The sequence below is a fragment of the Elaeis guineensis genome, chromosome 4 (assembly GCF_000442705.2).
Source record: "Elaeis guineensis isolate ETL-2024a chromosome 4, EG11, whole genome shotgun sequence".
Lineage (NCBI taxonomy): Eukaryota > Viridiplantae > Streptophyta > Magnoliopsida > Arecales > Arecaceae > Elaeis > Elaeis guineensis.
This window is the reverse complement of record NC_025996.2, coordinates 139538085-139559608: the sequence shown is the minus strand read 5'-3', so window position 1 is coordinate 139559608 and position 21524 is coordinate 139538085. Positions and strand designations below refer to the sequence as shown.

The 21524-nt window shown below is 35.8% G+C and overlaps 1 protein-coding gene across 10 annotated transcripts in view; it reads left to right on the top strand.

The window, feature by feature from the left end:
• Positions 1–404: 404 nt before the first annotated feature.
• Positions 405–21524, top strand: part of LOC105060817 (ATP-dependent DNA helicase Q-like 2) — a 40718-nt gene continuing 19598 nt past the window's right edge. For 2 of the 10 annotated variants that reach the window (XM_073256894.1, XM_073256890.1), the window contains exons 1-16: positions 405–578; positions 1906–2126; positions 2664–2810; positions 2894–3109; positions 6055–6159; positions 6263–6367; positions 6481–6603; positions 12348–12436; positions 15011–15047; positions 15130–15163; positions 17502–17554; positions 17620–17697; positions 17777–17842; positions 18067–18133; positions 18244–18297; positions 21098–21205. In XM_073256894.1, coding sequence (XP_073112995.1) covers positions 518–578; positions 1906–2126; positions 2664–2810; positions 2894–3109; positions 6055–6159; positions 6263–6367; positions 6481–6603; positions 12348–12436; positions 15011–15047; positions 15130–15163; positions 17502–17554; positions 17620–17697; positions 17777–17842; positions 18067–18133; positions 18244–18297; positions 21098–21205 — 1564 coding nt within the window. In that variant the 5' untranslated portion in view covers positions 405–517. Of the gene's footprint in view, positions 579–1905; positions 2127–2663; positions 2811–2893; positions 3110–6054; positions 6160–6262; positions 6368–6480; positions 6604–12347; positions 12437–15010; positions 15048–15129; positions 15164–17501; positions 17555–17619; positions 17698–17776; positions 17843–18066; positions 18134–18243; positions 18298–21097; positions 21206–21344; positions 21433–21524 lie in introns of all 10 variants that reach the window. The other 8 variants (XM_073256891.1, XM_073256895.1, XM_073256892.1 and 5 more) reach the window with 8 other exon arrangements.

The following is a 21524-nucleotide window of genomic DNA, read 5'->3' as shown; positions in this document are numbered from 1 at the left end:
AAAAAAAAAAAAAAAAAAAAGAGTACAGTAAGTCTCCAATTCATGAAACGGCAAACCAGTTGTAAACTTATTCAAATTGAACCAGTTCACGGTACTTCCACTTTTGCATGTGAAATAATTGAATTAGAATTTCTATTAAATAAGAAAAGGTGCACTCAATTTATTTAATTTTCATGTCATTTTAACTCACTTTTTGATTTTTCTAATGCTATTCATCTTGCATACCCTCAAGTAATTGAATTATCTTCTTGAAATATAAAGGATTAGAATAAGTTTTGGTGTGTAAATTGATAATAAGCTATTTTTTTGCATCGCAAACACCATGAATTCAACTTTTTTTTTTTTAACCTATAAAAGAGGTGAATAGCAAACGATATACATGTAAACTCTAATCCGAACCAAAAATAGCCAAACCCGGTTGGGGTGCAGTCTGCGACCGCGGCTCGGCAATCGCACCCTCCCTCCTATTTTCGGGTGCAACAGGAGCGAACCAGCAGCATCCGCTTTGGGAATTCCCATGGAGAGCGATATCGTGGAGGAACTTCTCTGCGTTGAGGCCGAGCTCCAAGACGTCCAAGGTAAAGATTAGGGTTTTAGTCGATTTCTTTTCTTTACTCGAAAATGCTGTTGCTCTTACTGCTCGATCTTCTTTCTTTTTTCTTAAATCGATAGAGGAGTTGTAGTTTGATATTTAGGGTTCTAAAAGAATGCTGCAAGACTCGTCATTTGATTTCTGGATGGGCCTGTTCTTTTAATGGCTCGATTTGATAGAGATGTTTCTTTTTCCTAAATTGATGAATGTTTACGCGTTGTTGAATGTATTTATTCTGAAAAATTTCAAGTTTGTGACTGCGAAGCTGATTCTTGATCGATTTTTAAAGTAATTAGCTTTCATCTGTATAGGCCTTTTGTAAAAGATTAGTTTTTTTTTTTTAATATGAAGAACCGGTGAAGTAAAAAAGTCTATCATGATGATCTGCCTGGGCAAATACGAGGTTTAAATTGATGGCCGCTATGGAGTTTTTGGAGGTCTCCCGTTGCATTATATATATTAATCATAAGAGTTTAAGTAACCTCGGTTATCGTGCTGTGGTTCCATTATGATGACCCATGCATACTGGAACTGTTGCTGTTATTTGATATTTTCACTGTTCAAGTAAATAGAGTAATCTTTCCGAAGCCAAATCTCTGCACCAGCTTGGAAATGCTAGTGTTTTATTCAGTAAAAAGTGGTTTAAGTATATAAGACGGTTATATCCTGTAATTGTCTGTGAGGTCATTATCTTATTCTCATATACACCCAGGAAAGAAATGAACTGGCAAATAATGTCTGTTTATCCACTTTAATGGTGAATAACGGTTTTAGAGAGGGTTCCTTGGTTTGGAATATCTGCATGATTAAGACCTTGCTGCCACTAGACCATAAAAACTAAGATAAAAATAAAAAACAATTGCTGAAGCAATTGTACCCTCAAGTTGGTTACCCTCAAGTTGGTTAATTGGTATTTTTTAAAGTCTCTTGAAAATTGAAATATTTCTTTTCTTTTCATTCTCCTTTCTTTCTTCCTTCTTTCCTTCCTTTCTTTTTTCTTTTTAACTGGAGTATCCATGTACATATGTTCACTCTCTTAGAAGGCAAGAATGTGAGAAAATTTTGAACAAATACATCAAGCACCATTAATTAGAAAGGAATTTTGATAATTTGACAACAAATACTATGCAGAATAACAGATCCTCTAAGATCTATCGGACAAGTTTTCAGAACAAACACAATGCTTCTATTGTGTGGTCAATATGTTTCTGTATGATCACTTTGCTGTCATACATCTACATATATATCTGTTCATGACAGTATATAATAAATACTGATGCAGCTTCCCTTCTATTGAATTTTGCACTCTGCAGACCAAATTAAGATATTACTTGACCACCAAGAAAGGTTGTACAGGAAACAATCTGAGCTCAAGGCCTTGTTGGAAGAATGTAAAACATCTGAAAATGAAGCAAATAACAATGCTTCCATGGCAGCAGAAAATTGGTCAGGGAATTTTGAATGGGATTCTCAGGCTGATGATATTAGATTCAATGTTTTTGGTATTTCCTCTTATCGAGCAAATCAACGCGAAGTAAGTATACTGCAACTAATAGTAAAACTTCTCCCTTTTTCTATTAGTAAAGCAGGGGAAAAATCTTCAAAGTTGACCATTAGTTGTAAGTCATCAGTATCACATATGATGTGAAAGGCATTGCCAGCTTGAATATTGTTCATCAAGATGGTCTTATCGCTTTTTATTTATAATGGTAACAAGAATTGTTTATAGGCAGTCTCAATTTGTCTGACGCACCATCCCTCTCTCTCTCTCTCTCTCACACACACACACACACACACACAGAGCATTTATGGATCTTCCTTTTTTCTTTGAGATACTTAACTGCACTTGATCTGGAATATCACATTTTGCAGAATACCCAATTTTGTAATGGTTAGGGATCCTTATCAGATGTTAATAGTGTTTCTAAAGTATTAATTTATTTGGCATCTTTCAGGGTTCCAATTTGCCATAAGTGCTTTTTGTATTCAAGTAGTCTCACAGCCTTACAACAATGTATGCATTAACCTAGTTCGTTCATAAGCTTATTAACATATACTTTACAACCACCAGATTATAAATGCCGTCATGAGAGGAAGGGATGTTTTGGTTATAATGGCTGCAGGCAGTGGTAAGAGCCTCTGTTATCAACTGCCAGCTGTACTTTGCAATGGTGTTGCCCTGGTTGTCAGTCCTTTGCTTTCTCTAATTCAGGATCAGGTGCTTATATTTGATCATAACATATCACCTATTGCATGCATTACTTCTCAAAACTTCTTAGTTTTGAAATGCTATCATTTCAGGTTATGGGACTGACAGCATTGGGAATTCCAGCTTACATGTTAACTTCAACCACTAGTAAAGAAGATGAAAAATTTATCTACAAAGCCCTTGATAAAGGTGAAGGAGAAATGAAGATATTATATGTTACACCTGAAAAGATTTCGAAGAGCAAGAGATTTATGTCTAAGCTTGAAAAGTGCCATAATGGTGGGCGCCTTTCTCTTGTAGCAATTGATGTGAGTAATGGCTTTTTGATTATGCTCTGCAGACCTTTCAGAAAGCTATTATGGATGATGGTGTACTTTCTTGAATATCAGGATTTCCGAGATTGTCTAATTTGAAGTCGAGGGTAGAACCAGATGTGCAAGAAGAGGAAAATCACCTCTTTCCTTTGACCATTTATTGAATACTCAGTAGTTTCTCAATCATGAGCCATTGTTCCAAACTTCAAATGCTACCTTGTGGGCTGGGTTAGAAATGTTATTATTCTCTGAAAATCTACTAAATTGATGGAATATATTGGTTTTGACGTCATGCATATGAAGGTTAAGATAATAAGATCTAACATCTCTTACTTTTTGTTTGACGTAAGACTAGTCTTTGTTATTAACAAAATACTGACATTTGAAAATAAATGGTTATCTTCTTTTTGGATGAACTGATGTGTATGTATTAACATGTAACTGAGGTATATATGGATCATTATCAAAAAATTGAATAATATGTACGATTATGGCATGTTTCAAACTAATTATTTTATCAAACATTTATTATTAATAATTATTTCATCAATTTTTTACTATTAATAATAGTCAATGATTTTCAATGTCATCCAGAAAGAGGAGAAGTGATTAGAATTGTAAATGAAAGTTTTGAAGGATGATGGTCTTAAAAGTAACTAGAAAACATGTATTGTGTTTACTGTTTAATTTAAGTAAAGATAGAAATAAAATTGAGGTTCTTATCATAATTGGATACCAAAAGGTAACTTAGTTTGCTCATTTTCATCATCTTGTGTCTGTCATGTAAGAAGTCTTCAACTTTCATGGGAAAACCCCTGCTATGGTCCACATTAAGTTTGAAGCATGGTAGTTGAAAAGTTCATATCAGCTAGTGTTTTATGTATACATTTTACTTCATACCTGTTTATGCATTCAGCAAATGTATTCCTTCACATTCTTGTATGAGTGAATGTTTATTTTTTGGTAGTCTTTACATATTTGTCATACATGGAATCTTTTTTTTTTTGGTTCTACCCAAATGGATAGGCAACCCAATTCCCAATTAATTAAGGCCAGGCTGGATGATTATGGTATGCTTCTGCTCAAAGGGATAATAAAATTGTACTTACAGTGCCTAAGATAATAGAGACGACTTATTATGACAAAAATTGAGGAGTTACAAGCATGGGAAAGCTAACAGTTCAGCAACTGAGAAGAAGGTTCAAAGGTGCAATGCTGGTGACCATGCATGTTAAGTAGGTGAGCTAGAATGGCTTGAAGGGCAGCCAACTTGACAGCATATTGAATGTGCCTGGTGATGAATGCTAAGATCAAGTAAACTAACCCACAAAATTGACTAATACCAAAATGGGTTAATTTTTTACGAAGTTCACTAACAAGAAATAGATTAGCAGATGAGAGGATAAGGTTTAGAGCATTACTATGATATTGCAGACTGATGATATTAGGAAAACCATGAGTGGGCAGTTCTCACGAGAGAAGAACTGCAAAATAGATGTGGCATTGGACGGTCATATACCTGACATTACAGAAATCATCTCAAGATGACAAAGATGGCATAGAGAAAGTCAAGGTAAAAGAGGTTTATGTATCTGAAGCGACAGTAGAGAGCCTTGTATCTATGGGGGATGCAGGGAGGGAAAAAAAAAAGATACCTAGTTTGTTGGTGAAGTAGCTTTGAATACCTATTGCATGTTTATTTAGGTTTGAGTAGCAAGAGTCTTGCACTTATGGTGGCACACCCCCCAATCTCCCCAGAAACTCGTCCTAGCACCTGCTTCCTAGGTGTTTTCTTGTTATCTGCATTTTTTTTTTTTTTTAATAATTTAAGAGACCCACTTTCTTGTACCCACACTAGACCTGCTTTCAGTAGCTAAGTTTTTGGTTGAGGATTAAGGTACTGCATATTCGGCCCATTTGGGCCTGAAATGAGCTGCTGATGTAGCAACTTTAAATGTGCTCTTGAGGCTTTAGAGAACAAATGACAATGCTTGAGGGTGAAGTATTTACTGAGCTAGCGAGGCAGGGTTGATGAAAGCAAGTCGACCAAGTATGGAAATCAAGCTAGCAGCAAGAGACCGAAAAATTAGAATGAGATGGATTATTGGGATGACTTACATGAGGAAGAGTGATTGGATTTCTGTTCAATTCCCTAGAATAAAAAATCATGAATACAGATAAGGAAAATTATTTGAAAATGCCTTCTTTGTAAATGATAGGCCCCTGCATAAGAATGAATGATACATAAGGATTCGTAAAGCCGATCCAAATTAACTAGGATGAAGCTTACTATTATGACAATGGTCATATTTTTTATATGTTCAGGATGTTAATGGATTTCAGATTTTTATATAAATTTTCAGATGTAAAATAGAATACTATCTTTTGGATTTTTCAATGTAAGCCATTAATGATTTCACATAATGAGTTTTTGTTGGCTACTCACAATGTCGCATAATGAGTTTTTTTAGGCTACCGATTTATTTGGAAATCATATATGTGACAGACTAGTTTTGTTGTTTGGTTCTTTTATTTGGAAGACACATGTATGGTCAGCCGTCAGCTAGTTGCGAACCATTGATGATCCTTTGTACGTGCGTACATATACATGCTAGTGTGTGGATGTGCATGTAAGTTTGTATGGTAGGTTGTCCATCTGATTTTTTAGGAACATATGCATGCATATTGTAAGTAAACTAGACAATGACATTATATCAATTTTCTTCTTCTATAACTTTTCATCTATTAGTATTTCTATACAAATATAATCATTTTTTCACACTTAGCACCTTATATAATGAAAATCATGAACACTTGATGCTTACAAGATGATAATGTAACTGTGCAAAAGTTAGCTCATGCCAGAATTTCTGACTGGAAAAATGCATATTATGAACTGCATAGCTTGTAGACAACCGACAGGTTCAGTTAATGTGCAGGAGGCACACTGCTGTAGTCAATGGGGTCATGATTTTCGTCCAGATTATAAGAATCTGGGTATCTTGAAGGTTCAGTTTCCTAATGTTCCCATGATTGCTTTAACTGTAAGTTTCTTCTTATAATAAACTGATTCTTGTGATATTTGATTTGATTGGAAAGATATAAATAGCTGCTATTAATTTCTGATCAGTGACTCCCATTTTGTAGGCTACTGCTACATATAAGGTCCAGACAGATCTGATGGAGATGCTGCATATTCCTAAGTGTGTTAAGTTTGTCAGTACAGTTAATAGGCCCAATCTTTTCTACAAAGTATGTCTTATTCACTGATCCATTAACTAATGGCATGGCTAGCTGAAGTGTTTTATTAATTGGAGTTGCTTGTGTGTGGAAATATCTTATAATTGAATTTGCTTGTGTATTAGGTACTTGAGAAGTCATCAGTTGCAAAGGTGGTCATTGACGAAATTGCAGATTTTATACGAGGGTCATATCCTAATAACGAGTCGGGGATAGTTTACTGCTTCTCTAGGAAGGAGTGTGAGCAGGTCTGTGGAATGTTTCTTATGTATTTAACTCTTTGCATCTTGTTCTCTTGATATATCTGAGTAAACACCTTTTTCTTGGAAAAATTTGATTTGTTGTAGAGAAAAAGCTAAATAATATTCCCTTACTTGTTTCTCTGCCTCTCATGTACAAGAAATGAATGTACTATTTGGCATTGAGAATGAGTACTTGATCCATTCTGCCTATGAGATGTAACCTAATCAATCTGTGCATTTGACAATACTATAGGAGTTTAGATTTTCATAAAATACATGAAATCTATTACTTGATTTGCAGAAACTTTACCATAAATTTATGGCTTCATTATGCAAAAACCTTGAACTTCTTTGGGGTTTTCAATTTTATCCTGAACTTTTATTTAGTACAACCAAATCATCCAACTTTCAAAATGTTTCAATTTGGATCCTGGCTGTAATTTCCATTGGGCTGCCATGACAGAGTTGTCATGTGATGGAGCTTTGAAACATGTAAAAGGAGGCCACATAATCGGGTCCATGACATCATGTGAGCACTCCGTCATAGCAGGCCAACGGAAATTACAGTTAAGGTTCGAATTGAACCATTTGAAAGTTGGATGACCTGATTGTGCTAAATAAAAGTTCAGGATGAAATTGAAAATCCCCAAAAAGTTTCAGGTTTTTTGCATAGTTAAGCCTAAATTTATTGACAAGATCCATTCCTATCTTCTTGTGGTCAAATTGAGCTACTAATTTTTACGATCTGAGGCCATCTGGTCTCTTACTGAAACTTCAATCCTTCTTCACAACTAGTCCCAAACATACTAGATCTTTAATTATTCTCTCAACTCCTTTGATTTAGATCCAAATGCCAAGTTACATATGGCTGTATCTAGTTTTGTTTCTTATTACACCATCAAATTGGTTTCTGCATCATTGTACTTTTCATAAATTTCATCTGTTCTACTTGAATTTAACACCTTACATGTGGAGTGAAAACATTATGCAAGCTTGACCATATCAAGCTTCATAAGCCAAGTCTATCATCTTGAGCTACCATAATCAGTTTCCATGTGTCTACAAGCCTTTTGAAGATAATAATTTCATGCAGCCAACAAAACTAAGTTGAATAAAAGAGAAAACCTGATGCAACCTGACCATTTCAAGCTTCATAAGCCAAGTCTATCATCTTATAGCTACTGTAATCAGTTTCCATGTGTCTACAAGCCTTTTGAAGATAATAGCTCCATGCAACCAACAAACAGAATTCGTTGAATCAAAGAGCAAACCATATTGATGAGAAACTATTCTCATACAACTCCTACATGAAATTAATTCCACTGGGAAAATTCATGATAACTAAAGTGAACTCTTGTTAACACTTAAATCCTTTATGCATGACTATTTGTTAGCTTTGATGTTGCTCAATGCTTACTGATTTGTGTTAAATTTACTTGTATAGTGTGAAATACAAGTTCCTTATGCTTTTGTGGAGTGCAATATATGTTCCTTCTCTATGAAATAATAGTTTCAGTGATTCAAAGATTATATGATAGTGTAGTTTTCCATGTCATAGGTAGAATAACAGATATAGCATTCAACCTTTAAACCTTGCTATTCCTAAACAGTACTTTCAACACAGATAATGCAACCACAGTTCACCTGACATCTTTGCCTAACCATTTCATTTTCTTGGCTTCTCAAATTTAGGTATAAAACCCACTTTTCAAATACTTGATCCTGAGAGCTATGAGAAACTAATAGAGAGATGAGCCTTGTATAAAAACACAACCAGACCTCTAAATCTTGTTAAGCCATGTATTTCTTTAACTTTATTGCAATTGAGACTCATTGCAAGCCTGGATGGAAATACGTAGCCCAAGAAAATGAAGCTTCTGGTCACAAGGTCATACTTCTTCAAATTGGCATATAGCTCTTCTTGGCCCTAAAGCTTGAACACATTCGATGATCTAGGATGCAACATGCTATTCTGATTCATACTGTACTCTCAGATGCTATCAAAGTATACCCTATGATAAATTTACTGAAAAGCATCAACAAACTAGGCCCGTCAACCTTGAAGTGCTTGTAAGATTCAACAACTTTAATGAGATTACCCACTTCTTTTAGACCATTCTGCATTTTAAATGTTTTACTTTACACTGAATTATAATTTTACATCACTTTTTGTTCTATCTTTGAAAACCTATTAGTATTCAAAGAAAGAAACAAATATTTAACCAATCCTTGTTCAAATCCAACAATGAGTGCTCATTGTTTAGCACCAATCCCCAGAATTAGCATAGCTAGAAACACGCCGAAATCATTACTCTTTGCAGAAACTCGCTGTCCATGGTACCCATCCTATAGTTCATTGTCAAATAAATAACCCTATATTAGCTCTTGGTGATGTTGATTATGTTGTGTAGTTGTAGAACTCAACAATACCTCCTCATATGTCAATGTTTGACATTTGGTTGTATTGTCTTTCATTTATTCACATTCATGTCTAAAGAAACTTCAACTATAGATGTGAGATTTGTTTATTTTTCTGATGAGCATGTAATGTAGATTCAATCCTCAGGATTAAACCCACTACAGGTGAGAATCTAAAACAAATCTCAGACAAAAAATGGAATATTTAATCTGCAACATTTTCATAGTTATATGTATAAACTCTGCATTGGCAACTGAGTGATCTATGGGTCTACTTGGATGCCAGAGAGTTCTACTAAAAGGAGATATCGATAAAATATAATCAGCCATAAAACAAGTTTTATGAAAAACAAGAGGAGACATGTTTTTCATATAACTCATTTTTCATGTTTTATGGCCTCAATTTGATAAAACAGGTTCTATGGAAAACAACCAAACAACTGTTTTGGAAAAACTTCTTCATTTGATTTTTCTATGTACCCTTTTAAATAAAACTTGTCAACCAAACAGCTCCTGTGCCCCTGAAGTTGATGATGATTTCTACAATAGGGGAAAATTTCTTTCTTTCATCACCAAAACTGATTTTTAGACTTTTCTCTGTTTCCTGTCCTTGTTTTTTTCAGTTAAAGACATAATAAGACTTTTTGAGAGGATAGTCTCTTATTAAATTATGTGCAGACTCTAATGGATAGGTAACTGTATGTTATATCTGTCTCACCAAAAAAAAGACATAATAAGACACGCTAGTTAACTAGGATGGCTCTAGACCTTTCCCTTAACAAAGGAATAAGAAGCAACATACTTTTCAACTTTCCGAAAGTACAAAAATTCATGACTATATGAAACCGATATGGAAAGACGATAAAATAAATCGAGATCACAATCCTAATGACTTAAAACTTCCTAGTGCAAGTAAGACCTAAAATAGAATTCTTGGAAACCAAGTCCCAATGAATTAGGATTGTCGGATTCAAATGCTCACTCAAAGAATAGACTGAAGTGCATGGTTCGCCGTACCGGGCCGAACCGCCCGGTACGGGGCGTACCGAGCCGGACCGGTCCCTTACCGGTCCGGTTCGGGCCTTTTTTCGGAACACAACCCCGAACCGCACCGAACCGTCCGGTTCGGTGCGGTTCGGGCCCATACCACCCGGATTGGGCGGTACGGCTCGGTTCTGGATCGGTTCGGGGTGAATCGAACCGTACCGCCCAAGAGAAGGGGGTTAGGGGGAAGGTGGGGGCCTTTTCACGTGATAGGGGGGAGAGAGGGGAGAGAAATGGGCGTGGCCCACTTCACATGGGGGAGAGGGTCTGGTGCTTTAATAAGCACCAGGCCTTCGGTGTTCTTTGAGAGTTCTCAGAGAACACCCATGGCCGTGGACAACTTAATCGTTGAGACCTCCAAAAAATTAGAAAAGAAGGCAAAATTTCGTGAAATTGGAGGAGTGATTTGAGAAGAGGCTGATCTTTGGCCGGAGGTAAGATAATCTGTTATTTTGTTAGTAAATATTTTTTTTTGTTTTTGTTGTTAGAAATAGGATAAAAATGAGATAAAATAAAAATAGAAAAAAATAATGTCAAAATCTTATGATTTTGGTATAATTTAATTATATGTGATAGATCCTTGGAAGATCTACACGATGACACCAAAATTGATAATTTTCGTTAATTATATATATATTTTAAATATTTTTAAATATTTATTTATTTAAAAATTTTAAAAAAAATAAATTTTAGTAAAAAAAATTAGAGTTTGGGAATCATGTTTAGAATGATTCAAGCTACTTAAATCTAATTTCAATTTTTTTTTCAAATATTTAAAATTAAAAAATTATTTTTTTAATTATTTAAATTAAAAAATTTAATTATAAAATAAAAAATATATAAAAATAGTGTTATATTTTAGTTAATTTAAAAATATTATTTGAAGCATATAACATATTTATTTTGAATTTATAAGTTTTAAAATAATTATTAAAATTATTTTAAAATTATATATAATTATTTTAATTATCATTAAACTATCGTGTTTTCTTATACTTGCATATATTTTAATTATATATATACTGCGGACGATCTTGCACGTGGAGTAGGGTCCATGGATGTATCTGGATCATCCTGCATTATGGATCCTATTATCCACAGCCACCTTATGATCCATATGCATATGGTGCATCCGAGGCATCATCTTCTAGTGGTTACTACCCTATGCAGCCTGGAGCATCTTACGGATCAGATTTTGCTACTGGCATATTTGGATGGGCTCCTCCACAACCGTATCATCATCTCGAGGATATTTCTTAGAGTCAGAATTTTAGTGAGAGGTCTGAGATGTCTTACAATCTAGAGAAGATGCCTTATGGGATGATGAATATTCGAGAGTACGGTGCAGCTTGGTTAGAGGGTTGGACTGATATCCCTTCAGACTATGTTGATGATCCAGACATCTACGAGCGTCACAGACACTCGACAAGAAATTAAATGTAGAGTACATTTTAAGATTCGTATATCAGTTATTGCGCTTTGTACTTAAATATTTAGATACATTTTAATGCGTATTTTATATATTTTTTCTTTAGTTTTAAGATGACATAGTTGAAATATAATGTAAATAAATATATGTTTGAAATTTTGGATCAAGAGTCTTTGTACCGCAATCTAACTCCAAATTGAACACAAATATGTCAATAATATGCAATATAATGCCATATTGAAGTTGTATTTATCAATTATTAACTTCAAAAATTCAAAAAAAAATTTTGAAAATCAAAAAAATACCGGTCGGTACGGTATGGTACCGGTATCATACCGTACCAGTCTGGTATCGGCACGCCGTCCGGTACCGGTACAGCGAACCTTGCTGAAGTGTATAACAAAAAATATTATAAGACACCAAACCTTCTTCCAACTTATCTGAACATGTAAAATTCAATAAAAGAACCAAATTAACCAAAAATAAAACCAAAAAACTAAAAAAATTTAGTCTAATCCTAATTTAAACCTAAACTAACCCAGAACAACTTTCTTTGTATGTGTTTAGTTTTTCAAAAATGTTTAATTTCCTTTTAAGCTCATTGTAATTCTTAGAAGAATGCCTGCTTCATTAATGGGGTTGGCTTTATGTTCCATATCCTTTTTCACAACTTCTAAGCAAGTGCTTCCAGTTGGTTGGGAAGGTTTGGTCCTAGTCCCATTAAGAGCAGGCTAGTGTGTATGACAATTCTGAAAATTATCAAAGTACTCCTCTTTCTCAGTGCTACCTTTTTTTTTTATTGAAAATGCTTGTCTGATCTAATATGAACATGGATTTTTTTTTTTTTTGTTACATACAGGTTGCAAAGGAGTTGCGAGAACGTGGAATTTCAGCGGATTATTACCATGCAGATATGGATGTGACTGCTCGTGAGAAAGTTCATCTGTGGTAAATTAATTGTCCTTGATGAATTAGTCATTGTAAAATAAAGCTGCTTGTATTTTCTCTATTTAGTCTTCCCAGTTTCAGCCTATCTTGGGGGTGGGGTCATGTAGTTCTCTTTGTAGCAGTCAACTTGGTATAATGTAGATAATGGAAGAGAGTGATGCATGAGGAGTCTGAAGCATCTGGTTTAGGATATCATCTTAATATTGATTAGTCTGTTTCTGTCTAGTGCTGGCAGGGTGGACATTTCAAGAGATTGTATATAAAACACTAGATGGGTGAACATCTACAGAAAGAGGCTTCAGCACCTTTAAGGTTTTCTTCAAGATTTTGCACAGATAATAATCACAACTCAAATAACTGATGATGAGATCAATTGGGAGGAATTACTGACTTGCTATGATTTGTTCTTTTGCATTAGCTCAGGAAGGATTTTTTTTGTTTGTGGAGTTGTCTGTGTTATTACTAAATATAGGGAATGATAGATGGAACCAAGAACAAGTGAAACAAAAATGATTGTTTTGTCTTGAAATATACTAGAGTATTGCACGTGCAATTAATGTGGCCTGAAAAAAAAAAAAGCATGGATGGTAGAATGCAGTGGGGAACACATACATATTGGTGAGCTTTGAAAGGAGTTCACAGACAAAAAGGATTCTGGATGGTCTTATTGGGAAAGGATTCTAGATAGAGGCGATATAGTTTGCTGGGAAAGGATTCTAAACGTAGAGGTGATATAGTTGAGAAAAAGTCAGAAACATCATCCCTGGCAACTGTGGAGACACAGACAATGCAAGCGCCTTAGCCAACACGAATAGCAGAGTTTGTTTTATATGGTTGTTACTTGTTAAGATGAATGATAGGTAGGAGAAAAAGAATACCAAGTGATACGGAAATCATGATCATCTGGCAATAAGATGGGGTCAAAATATGAAGTGAAGGACGGTAGGCCTGTGGAAGCATTTATTAAAGGGAATGTTATCATGTAACAAGATATCTGCAGCAGTCATCAATTAAATCAAAACAAAATTAGTAAAGATGATTATATAATCTGGCTTGCAATGTGTCTACTCGCTAGATGTTGGATGAAGATCAAATACTAAATGAGGTAGTTAGTTCTTATAGATGGCAATGTAGTAGAAAACACAAAATTTGTGATGCTAATTGCACATATGACCTATGAAAATCCCTATCACAGGATTACTGATAGATGACCTGATTGTAGTGTAAGTCCTCAAAATTCCAAAAATGGGACATAAATCTTGTCTCTTCCTGTCTCTATTTTTGTGTCCTGTGCAATTGTATGCGTGAGTTGTAATTTAAATAACTCTAGAGAAAGTGCTATTCTGTCTTTTGTTTTTTTAAAAAGAAAAGTGATATACTATATCACCTACATATGTATGCAGGACCTTGAGATTTCAAATCTATTGTCATGATTTATTAAGTGGTGCAAATAAAAAACTAAATTAAATGCAGTTAGGCAATAAGTGAAAACATCTTTAACCACTGTAGTGTTGTGTTTATTTTTATCATCACCATCATTTTTCAATATCTTAGGCATATCTTGAAGCTTTCGAGTTTGGAATTAGACTGTTGGTGAAAGTTCAGCTAATCTGAAATGCAAGAAATTCTGTGCTGTGACTCATATCTGATCTAACCGTCTCCAACAGTGTTGGTCCCCTTCTAGATGTGGTAGCTAATGTATGATTCTGTGATGAATGTGGAAATATATTGACATGGAAACTTACAAAGTTAATTAGAAAGAAACCAGTCACATGGAAGGTTCACAGGTTCTAAGGTCAGTCAGGGCATTCATTGTGGATTCACCGTGCAGGAAAGAGGAGGGCAGTTTTATTTGACTATTGTTGAACAAAGATTGTCGACAGATCTAAATGCTTCTTAACTAGCCTGTTATCTCAATGAATACCGAGAAATACAATTCTTACAGGTACCCAACATGGAGCGTGCATGATCATTCTCCTTGTACATGAAGTTTCTAAGACCACATATATTAGTAGATTACTCATTCCTATCTGGCATGGTATTTACTCTTTTCAATAAATTTCTATAACTTTGGATACCTTTTTCCAATTTTTTTAATATAAATCAAGTCAAGATGATGGTTGTATGGTTTGCCTGTCATTCCTTTTATACTTCACAATCTAGATGTCTAACAGGTTATTGATGTAGTCTATTATAAAATTCAAATTTTTGTTTAATTTATGATATGCATCAGTAGTTAACAGTGTGAACATGGTGCAATATATTAAGGACTATTATAATCTAGATCTTCTTTCCTTGGATTTTTGCTGTAACAAGCCTGGTCGCATATTTGGGATTAGCTCTATGGATTCTCATTGACCAAAAATTCATATTTAAGGTCAACCCCATTTTGTTTCAATCTTTTCCATCTGCTTTTTCCTAACTACCATCCATGTCACCTTAGGTCTTACCCCCGTGTTTTTCTTGCACCAACATTTCTCCATTCCTTTCCAATTAACATGTTGCATTGCTGTGTTGGAGCCTATTTTTCACATACCTGGTTCTATATAATTTTGTCTTTCTTTTGTTGAACAGCTGGAGCAAAAACAAATTACAAGTTATTGTTGGTACGGTATGTATGCCTGATGCCATTTTTTTTCTTTTTGGCCTTTTCAAGTAAACAGTTTATGACCTCTTTGATAAAAAATTTGCAGGTGGCATTTGGAATGGGAATAAATAAGCCGGATGGTATGTTGAATGAAAAAGTCTTGCATACCATAATTGCCATTTTGTTCCTTACATTTAGTTTTCATTTGTTGAATGTCCAGTTAATTTCACTACCTGATGCCTTCTTGTGCTTTCCATGAAAATTGGCAACCTTTCTAGCATTGCTTTTCTTTACAACATTAATCTGTAAGGACTTATTTAAATGCTTACCAATAAATGTGACTTTTTTTTTTTCAACGGGCAATGGTTTCATATCGTTTCCATCAACTACTCCCCTTCCATATGTGCATGGTATTATCAGATATTATAAAGGGTATAAACATGAACAGCATGTTAATTTATATTATATGAAAGCAGCTTAATCAGTAAAATGGATCAACTTTCAGCAGTGTTCAATTCAAGGTGGGGCATTTTTGCAAGAGCACCCGGGTAGTAGCAGAATCCTTTGTGTTGGTGGAACTAAAGATCATGGAAATTCCGATGTTATACCTTTGTATGTGAGCATAGTGTTCATGCATGTCTGCAGATGTCCATGTTGGTTTATGCACACTTATGAATGCATGCAAGCATGTGTGGATGCATGTAGGGCTGCAAGTGGATCAGGTTGGCGTAGGTCTAGCTTGACCTAGATCCAATCGGAACTGACTTTAGATTTAATGTTTAGACGTAGATTTACCATCATTTTTGGGGCTGTGTTAGGCAATGTCTAAATTGAAGATTGAATTTAATTGAGTTCAATCATGTTGCACCTGGTTCTGTAAAATGTGCTCAGTCTAGTTGGTGTTTGGGTTTTAATTTTGGTCTCATTCTAGATCCGTTTCTCAAATCCTAGGAAGAATTGGATGCAGACTGGCCTGGATCTGGGTAGACCTGATCCTCTTGGACCCTAGAGGTTTGCGTGTGCATGCATGTGTTGGTGTGTGCGCATTCTTGCCTAAGCATATCTGTGCCTAGGTGAGTAAAGTACAAGTTATCTATTAAAAACATTGTCATGTGGTTGATAATTGTTTTTCTCCACTATTTTCTATGATTTTCAATGTATGAATGGCTTTAAGGACTCATTGGATTTGTGGGAAGAGCAGGGGGGAAGTGTGGTTAGCGGAAAATGAAAAAAATACCTCACATTTGGTAGGAGATTTCAGAAGAGAGAGATGGGAAAGTAGCTTTCTTGTGGGAATAAGTTTTCCATATTTCATGGGAAAGAAAAATCCATATGGGATATGGGAAAGCTATTTTCCTATGGATTGGAAATTATGACTTTTTTTTTTTCAAAAATGCCCTTAAACTATCATGATTTTCATAATAGCTATTTTTAATAGTTAATCTTAAAATTATTAAAAATATACTATTAAAAATTACCACAATATAAAGAAGTGGTAATTTTAATATAAAAATATTAGTAACTATTAAAAATTACCATAATTTAAAGTTGTCTAACTATCAAAATTTGTTAGAACTCTAAAAAATTCAACCCAATGAATATTTATAATAGTGATTTTTAATATATTTTTAAATATTTTTTAGATTTAAAATATTTAAAAATAGCTATTAAAAATATATTCTGGTCTTTTTGGTGTTGAACCTTCAAAACCTCTGGGCCTTGGTGCTCCAAGCGAACTCAAAAAATTATATATGTGATGTTTTTCCCTGTAGTTCCTTTATTAAAGGCATCATGGGTATTTCTCACAACTTTCCTAGGAAAGTAGACGCTCAACTAAATATAAGTCACTTTTCCATGGTTAACCAAACATACAAAAATCAGTTTCCTAAGTATCAGATTCTCAGAAAAATATTTTAGTGAAGTAAAATTCTTCTCGCCAAGTATCGTGTGCTGGTACCAAGGCCCATGCTGGTTGCCTGACGGCACAGTTTGGTATGGTACTGTGCTGGGCCCATATTGACACAACAAAGCTGGGGGAGGATGGAGGAGAGGGAGAATTGGGGGAGAGGAAGAGAGAGAGAGAGGCCAGTGGAGGGCTAGGGAACTGTGCAAAGGGGTGGAGAAGGGGCTCCACTTGGCCTCTCGCTCTCTTTCTCTTCCTCCCTCCCTCCCTCCCTCCCCCTCTCTTTTTCTCTCTTTCCTTTTTTTTTGCCCCCTTTGTCACTGTTTCTTGTTTTGCTTGCCAGAACTGTCTTGGTTCATCACCAATATGGCTCGGTAGACCCCGAATCAAGCAGTTTGGGATGGCTCCACCGTTCTTGCTTTTCGTGAACTAAATGAGTCCTAAAGGATAATTTCATAGTGCACTTTTTTGCATTCTAAAACTAGTGTTACTCTATAGTCTAATTGCAGTTTCTCTTTCCATCTGTAGTCTAATTTCAGTTTGCTCAATGCTAAAATTTTCTTGGTTATCTCTAGTCAGGTTTGTCATTCATCACAGCCTCAGTAAATCAATGGAGACATACTATCAGGTAGTTTAAATCTATCTTCTTGCTTTATTCAAGGAATGCTTTTCCATAAATTATTGGCATTATAGGAGAGTGGTCGAGCGGGAAGAGATGGACTTCCATCAGAATGCTTGTTATATTTTAGACCAGGCGATGTTCCACGCCAGGTAGAACCAATTTTGACTTCTTAGATGTTATTCTTTTCCTCCTTGTGGCAAGTAAATGAACATGGTGCTTTCTAAACAGAGTTCAATGGTCTTTTATGAGAACTCTGGCTTGCAAAATCTCTATGATATTGTCCGATACTGTCAGGTATGCCTTCAGACATGAATGTTTCTCTTTCTTACACAGATTAGATAGTATACTACTACATCAAACAATAAATTTCCTGACTAATATTTCTCAAAATGTATGTTATTATTTGAATACTTGTGGCAAAAAGATGAAAGAATAGGAGCAATTGCTAGTGTACTGTCCAGCAAAATAGTGTTCTTGTGTGTAAGGTTAAGGGTAAAGTTTGTGCCTTCTTTTTTCAGTCTAAAAGAAACTGCCACCGAGGTGCTTTCTTTCAGCATTTTGGGGAACCTCTACAGGATTGCAATGGTAGTTCTATATGCCTTTTTACATAATTTCAAGAATAACAGCCTTGTAGTTGACTTGTTTGGAGAGACTTCTCTAACAAACTGTACTAATTCTGGCAATTAATATTTCAGGGATGTGTGATAACTGTGCGTATGGCCATGAAATTAAGGAAGTAGATGCCACCTGTATGATGAAGTTCCTCTAAACTTTTGGTAGATTTTTTTTTGTGGTCATCTTCACCTGGTGTTGTTATTTGTTTTGTTTTGTTTTATGGCTTTAACTATAAATTTCTTTGGAAGACAAAAGTTATTCTTTAGCACTCAATTAGCATCTCTCTCTCCAACTCAATTGAAGATGTGCCTTCATTGTATATTTCTTTTCTCTCTCTTGTTATCATCTATTTGCTATGATTTTGCATTTAGTTGAATTTTTGCTGTGATGAGACTTCTTGAAAAATTGTACCAAAGTTAGCTCCAGGGGCAACATTCATAGATACATATAATATATGCATGTATATGCTAAGAATATGGCAGCTTGTTAACCTTTTTGTTATGATGATTGATGAGATTATTTAAGCAGCTACAGTGAAGCTCAAAGAGCAACATTGGATGAGTTATTTCAACTGATCCCACTTCAAAGGCAATAATCTTGCGTTCCATTCTATGGTCCTTACATAAATGGCAAGGCTGTTGCATTCTTCATGGACGCAAATATGTGCATATGTAACCCCACATACACCAATATGTACATTAATTATTTGTGAACCTTCATGGTCTCTCCTGTGGCTGGACTCTCAACCTGAAGGCAGCCACAGGTTCCATGGCGTCCATCATGGCCGGACTCAACTTGAGACCAGCCTTAGTGAGGCCTTGTTTTTGAAATATATTGTTATTAAAATCTCACAGGTCCACTCATAAAAGGCTAGCATCTGCTGGCCTTACTGTAGAAATTCTGGCTATCATACTTTTGTCGCATGTGCTAAATATTTGTGCACATGCGGACACATGCACATACTATGCATACGCATATGCACTTGTACACAAAAATGTGTACACATGTAAACACACACAAGTACATAGGAATACTTTTAAAGAAAATTGAAAAAATGAATATAGGTGGAAGGATTATATAGAGTGGCAAAGGGATGTGCACAGTTGTGTCCACCACTGTCTCAAGTAGGTGTATAACACATCTCAGGCAAATGAAGACAAAAATAAGATGCTGTAGTTTTTTACTTACATCGCGTTAGTATTTGACGCATGATGCATGTGGTAAGAATACATGGATTGGGATCTTTGATTAGAGAATGCCTCTATTATTTTTTTCTTGAAGAGGGACTAATGTAGAGTGGTATATTTCTAACAAGCTAAAACGTCGTAGATCATAGAGGTTTCTTTGGTTTTTTGGGGTCCAAAGATAACAAAGAGAGATTGTAGATCATTGAGGATATGGTACTGGCACGATGATTGCCATTACCCAAAGATCGGCGACTTGGAACCGGACCTTGTGCTGGTCGGCTGGCCGGTAGTACGAGTTGGTATGCTACTGTATCAGACTGTACCGAGCCCGAATTGACATTGAAACGAGGGATGAATCGGGGAAGAAAAGAGAGAGGGGGGGATGGAGGAAGAGGGAGGCAGGTGGAGGCATCGGTGATGGCCATTAGAGGGCTGCGGAAGCTGCCGCAACCTCCCAAGCTCTACGGTCCTTCATGAGAGAAAATGAGAGGAGAGAGAGATAGAGAGGGGAAGAGAGAGAAGATAAGGGAGGGGAAGGTGGTGCGGAGGCTGCTGGAGGGCTGTCGAACTATCCAAAACAGCTTTGTGGCCTTTGCAGATTTGAAACAGGGGCGGAGCCCATGTTTCATCGTGTTTTTTTTAAAATATGATGAAACAGGGGCAAAGTTTTGGGTTGTTCGGCAGCCTCCCCGCCATCTTCCCTTCCTCTTCTCTCTCTTTCTTCCTCTCTCTCTTCTCGCATCTCACGGAGAACCGCGGAGCCTTGAAGGCCTCGATGGTCCTCAGGCAGCCTCGACGAGCCACGGTCGGTCTTTTCCTTTCCTTTCGCCTCTTTCTTTCTCTCTCTTCCTCTCTTTCCTTCTCCCTCACTCCGTTTTCGCTGGTGTTCTGAATCTAATGTCCAAACCACATCGGTTAGCCACTGGTACGGTTTGGCACGTCCCAAACCATCCGGTTCGGGGCGGTTCAGTGAACCATGTCATTACCTATTGTTTCCCAGATAAATTTAGATATCAATGGTTCCACTTGCCTAGGACTTCTACATTCCCATAGAAGCATGTCAACTAGGACTTTTGGAAGGAAAAATAGTGTTATTAAAATATAGTGCATGCCGAAAATCCAGCAGTTTGTTTTTGCCTCACTCCCAGCACAATAGTTTTCATGTACACGGTTTTTGAATTCTCATGCATGAAAAAATCATTTAGAAATGGAACTTTAAATTAAGAAATTGGGAAAATTCCATGTCATGTCTCGGTCTAGTCACCAAAACCTTCTTATTATATATAAGATTATGCAAGGTTTGCCATACCGATCATACTGTATTGTGTTGGTAAGGTAATGAGGTTTGGTTCAATATATAAGCTGAATTGGCTGATACCATTGGGAACTGGGCTTGGTACTACCTTTACTACTGGGTTTCAAGCAGTACCATGGCTGTGAGTAAGAAAGGGTGTTGAAAGCCTTGGTGTGGGGTGGTTACTGTTCCATACTTCCATATTGATACTGAACTGGTAACATAATGTTGGTATGATTTCTGGTATTGGTTTTCCAAGTCTTGAGAACATGAACCCAAAAAAAAGCAAGCAGTCGCACATGAAAAGTGAAAAGATACAAATTATCTCAGGGGCCTTAAATGAATTAGTCAATCAGAATGACCTGTTACATGTTGGACTGAACAACCTCTTTTGCTTCATATCTTATTATCTCTGTTTTTGAAGATATGCTGATGATTGTTTTTTCTGTTCAGATCATGCAAAAGTCGTTGTATCATTGTTACGTGACATGCAAGACAATGAGCAGAGAGCAACCATGTTGCAGTTAGTTGATAGGCTCAAAGTGAAGATGAAGGAAGTAGGTAAATTCTCTGAATAGAATATTCCTTTGTTTTAGTTATTTATGATATAGCTGAGCTGAATATTCTTGTATAATAGTGTTTGCTATACAAGGTTCACAATATTGGTTTAGGTACTGATATGGGTACCATGTTGGTATAGTGTTGGTTTGGGTTGGTTCAGCATACCAGCACATAATACGCCCCTTTTGCCAAGTATCGGTTTGGTACAATATGCCTAATACTGGATGGTATGCATAAGTATTGCAAACCTTAACTCTATTATTTCTAATATATACAATTCTTTGTTCTATATACTTCTAACACTAAACATGTGAGACCA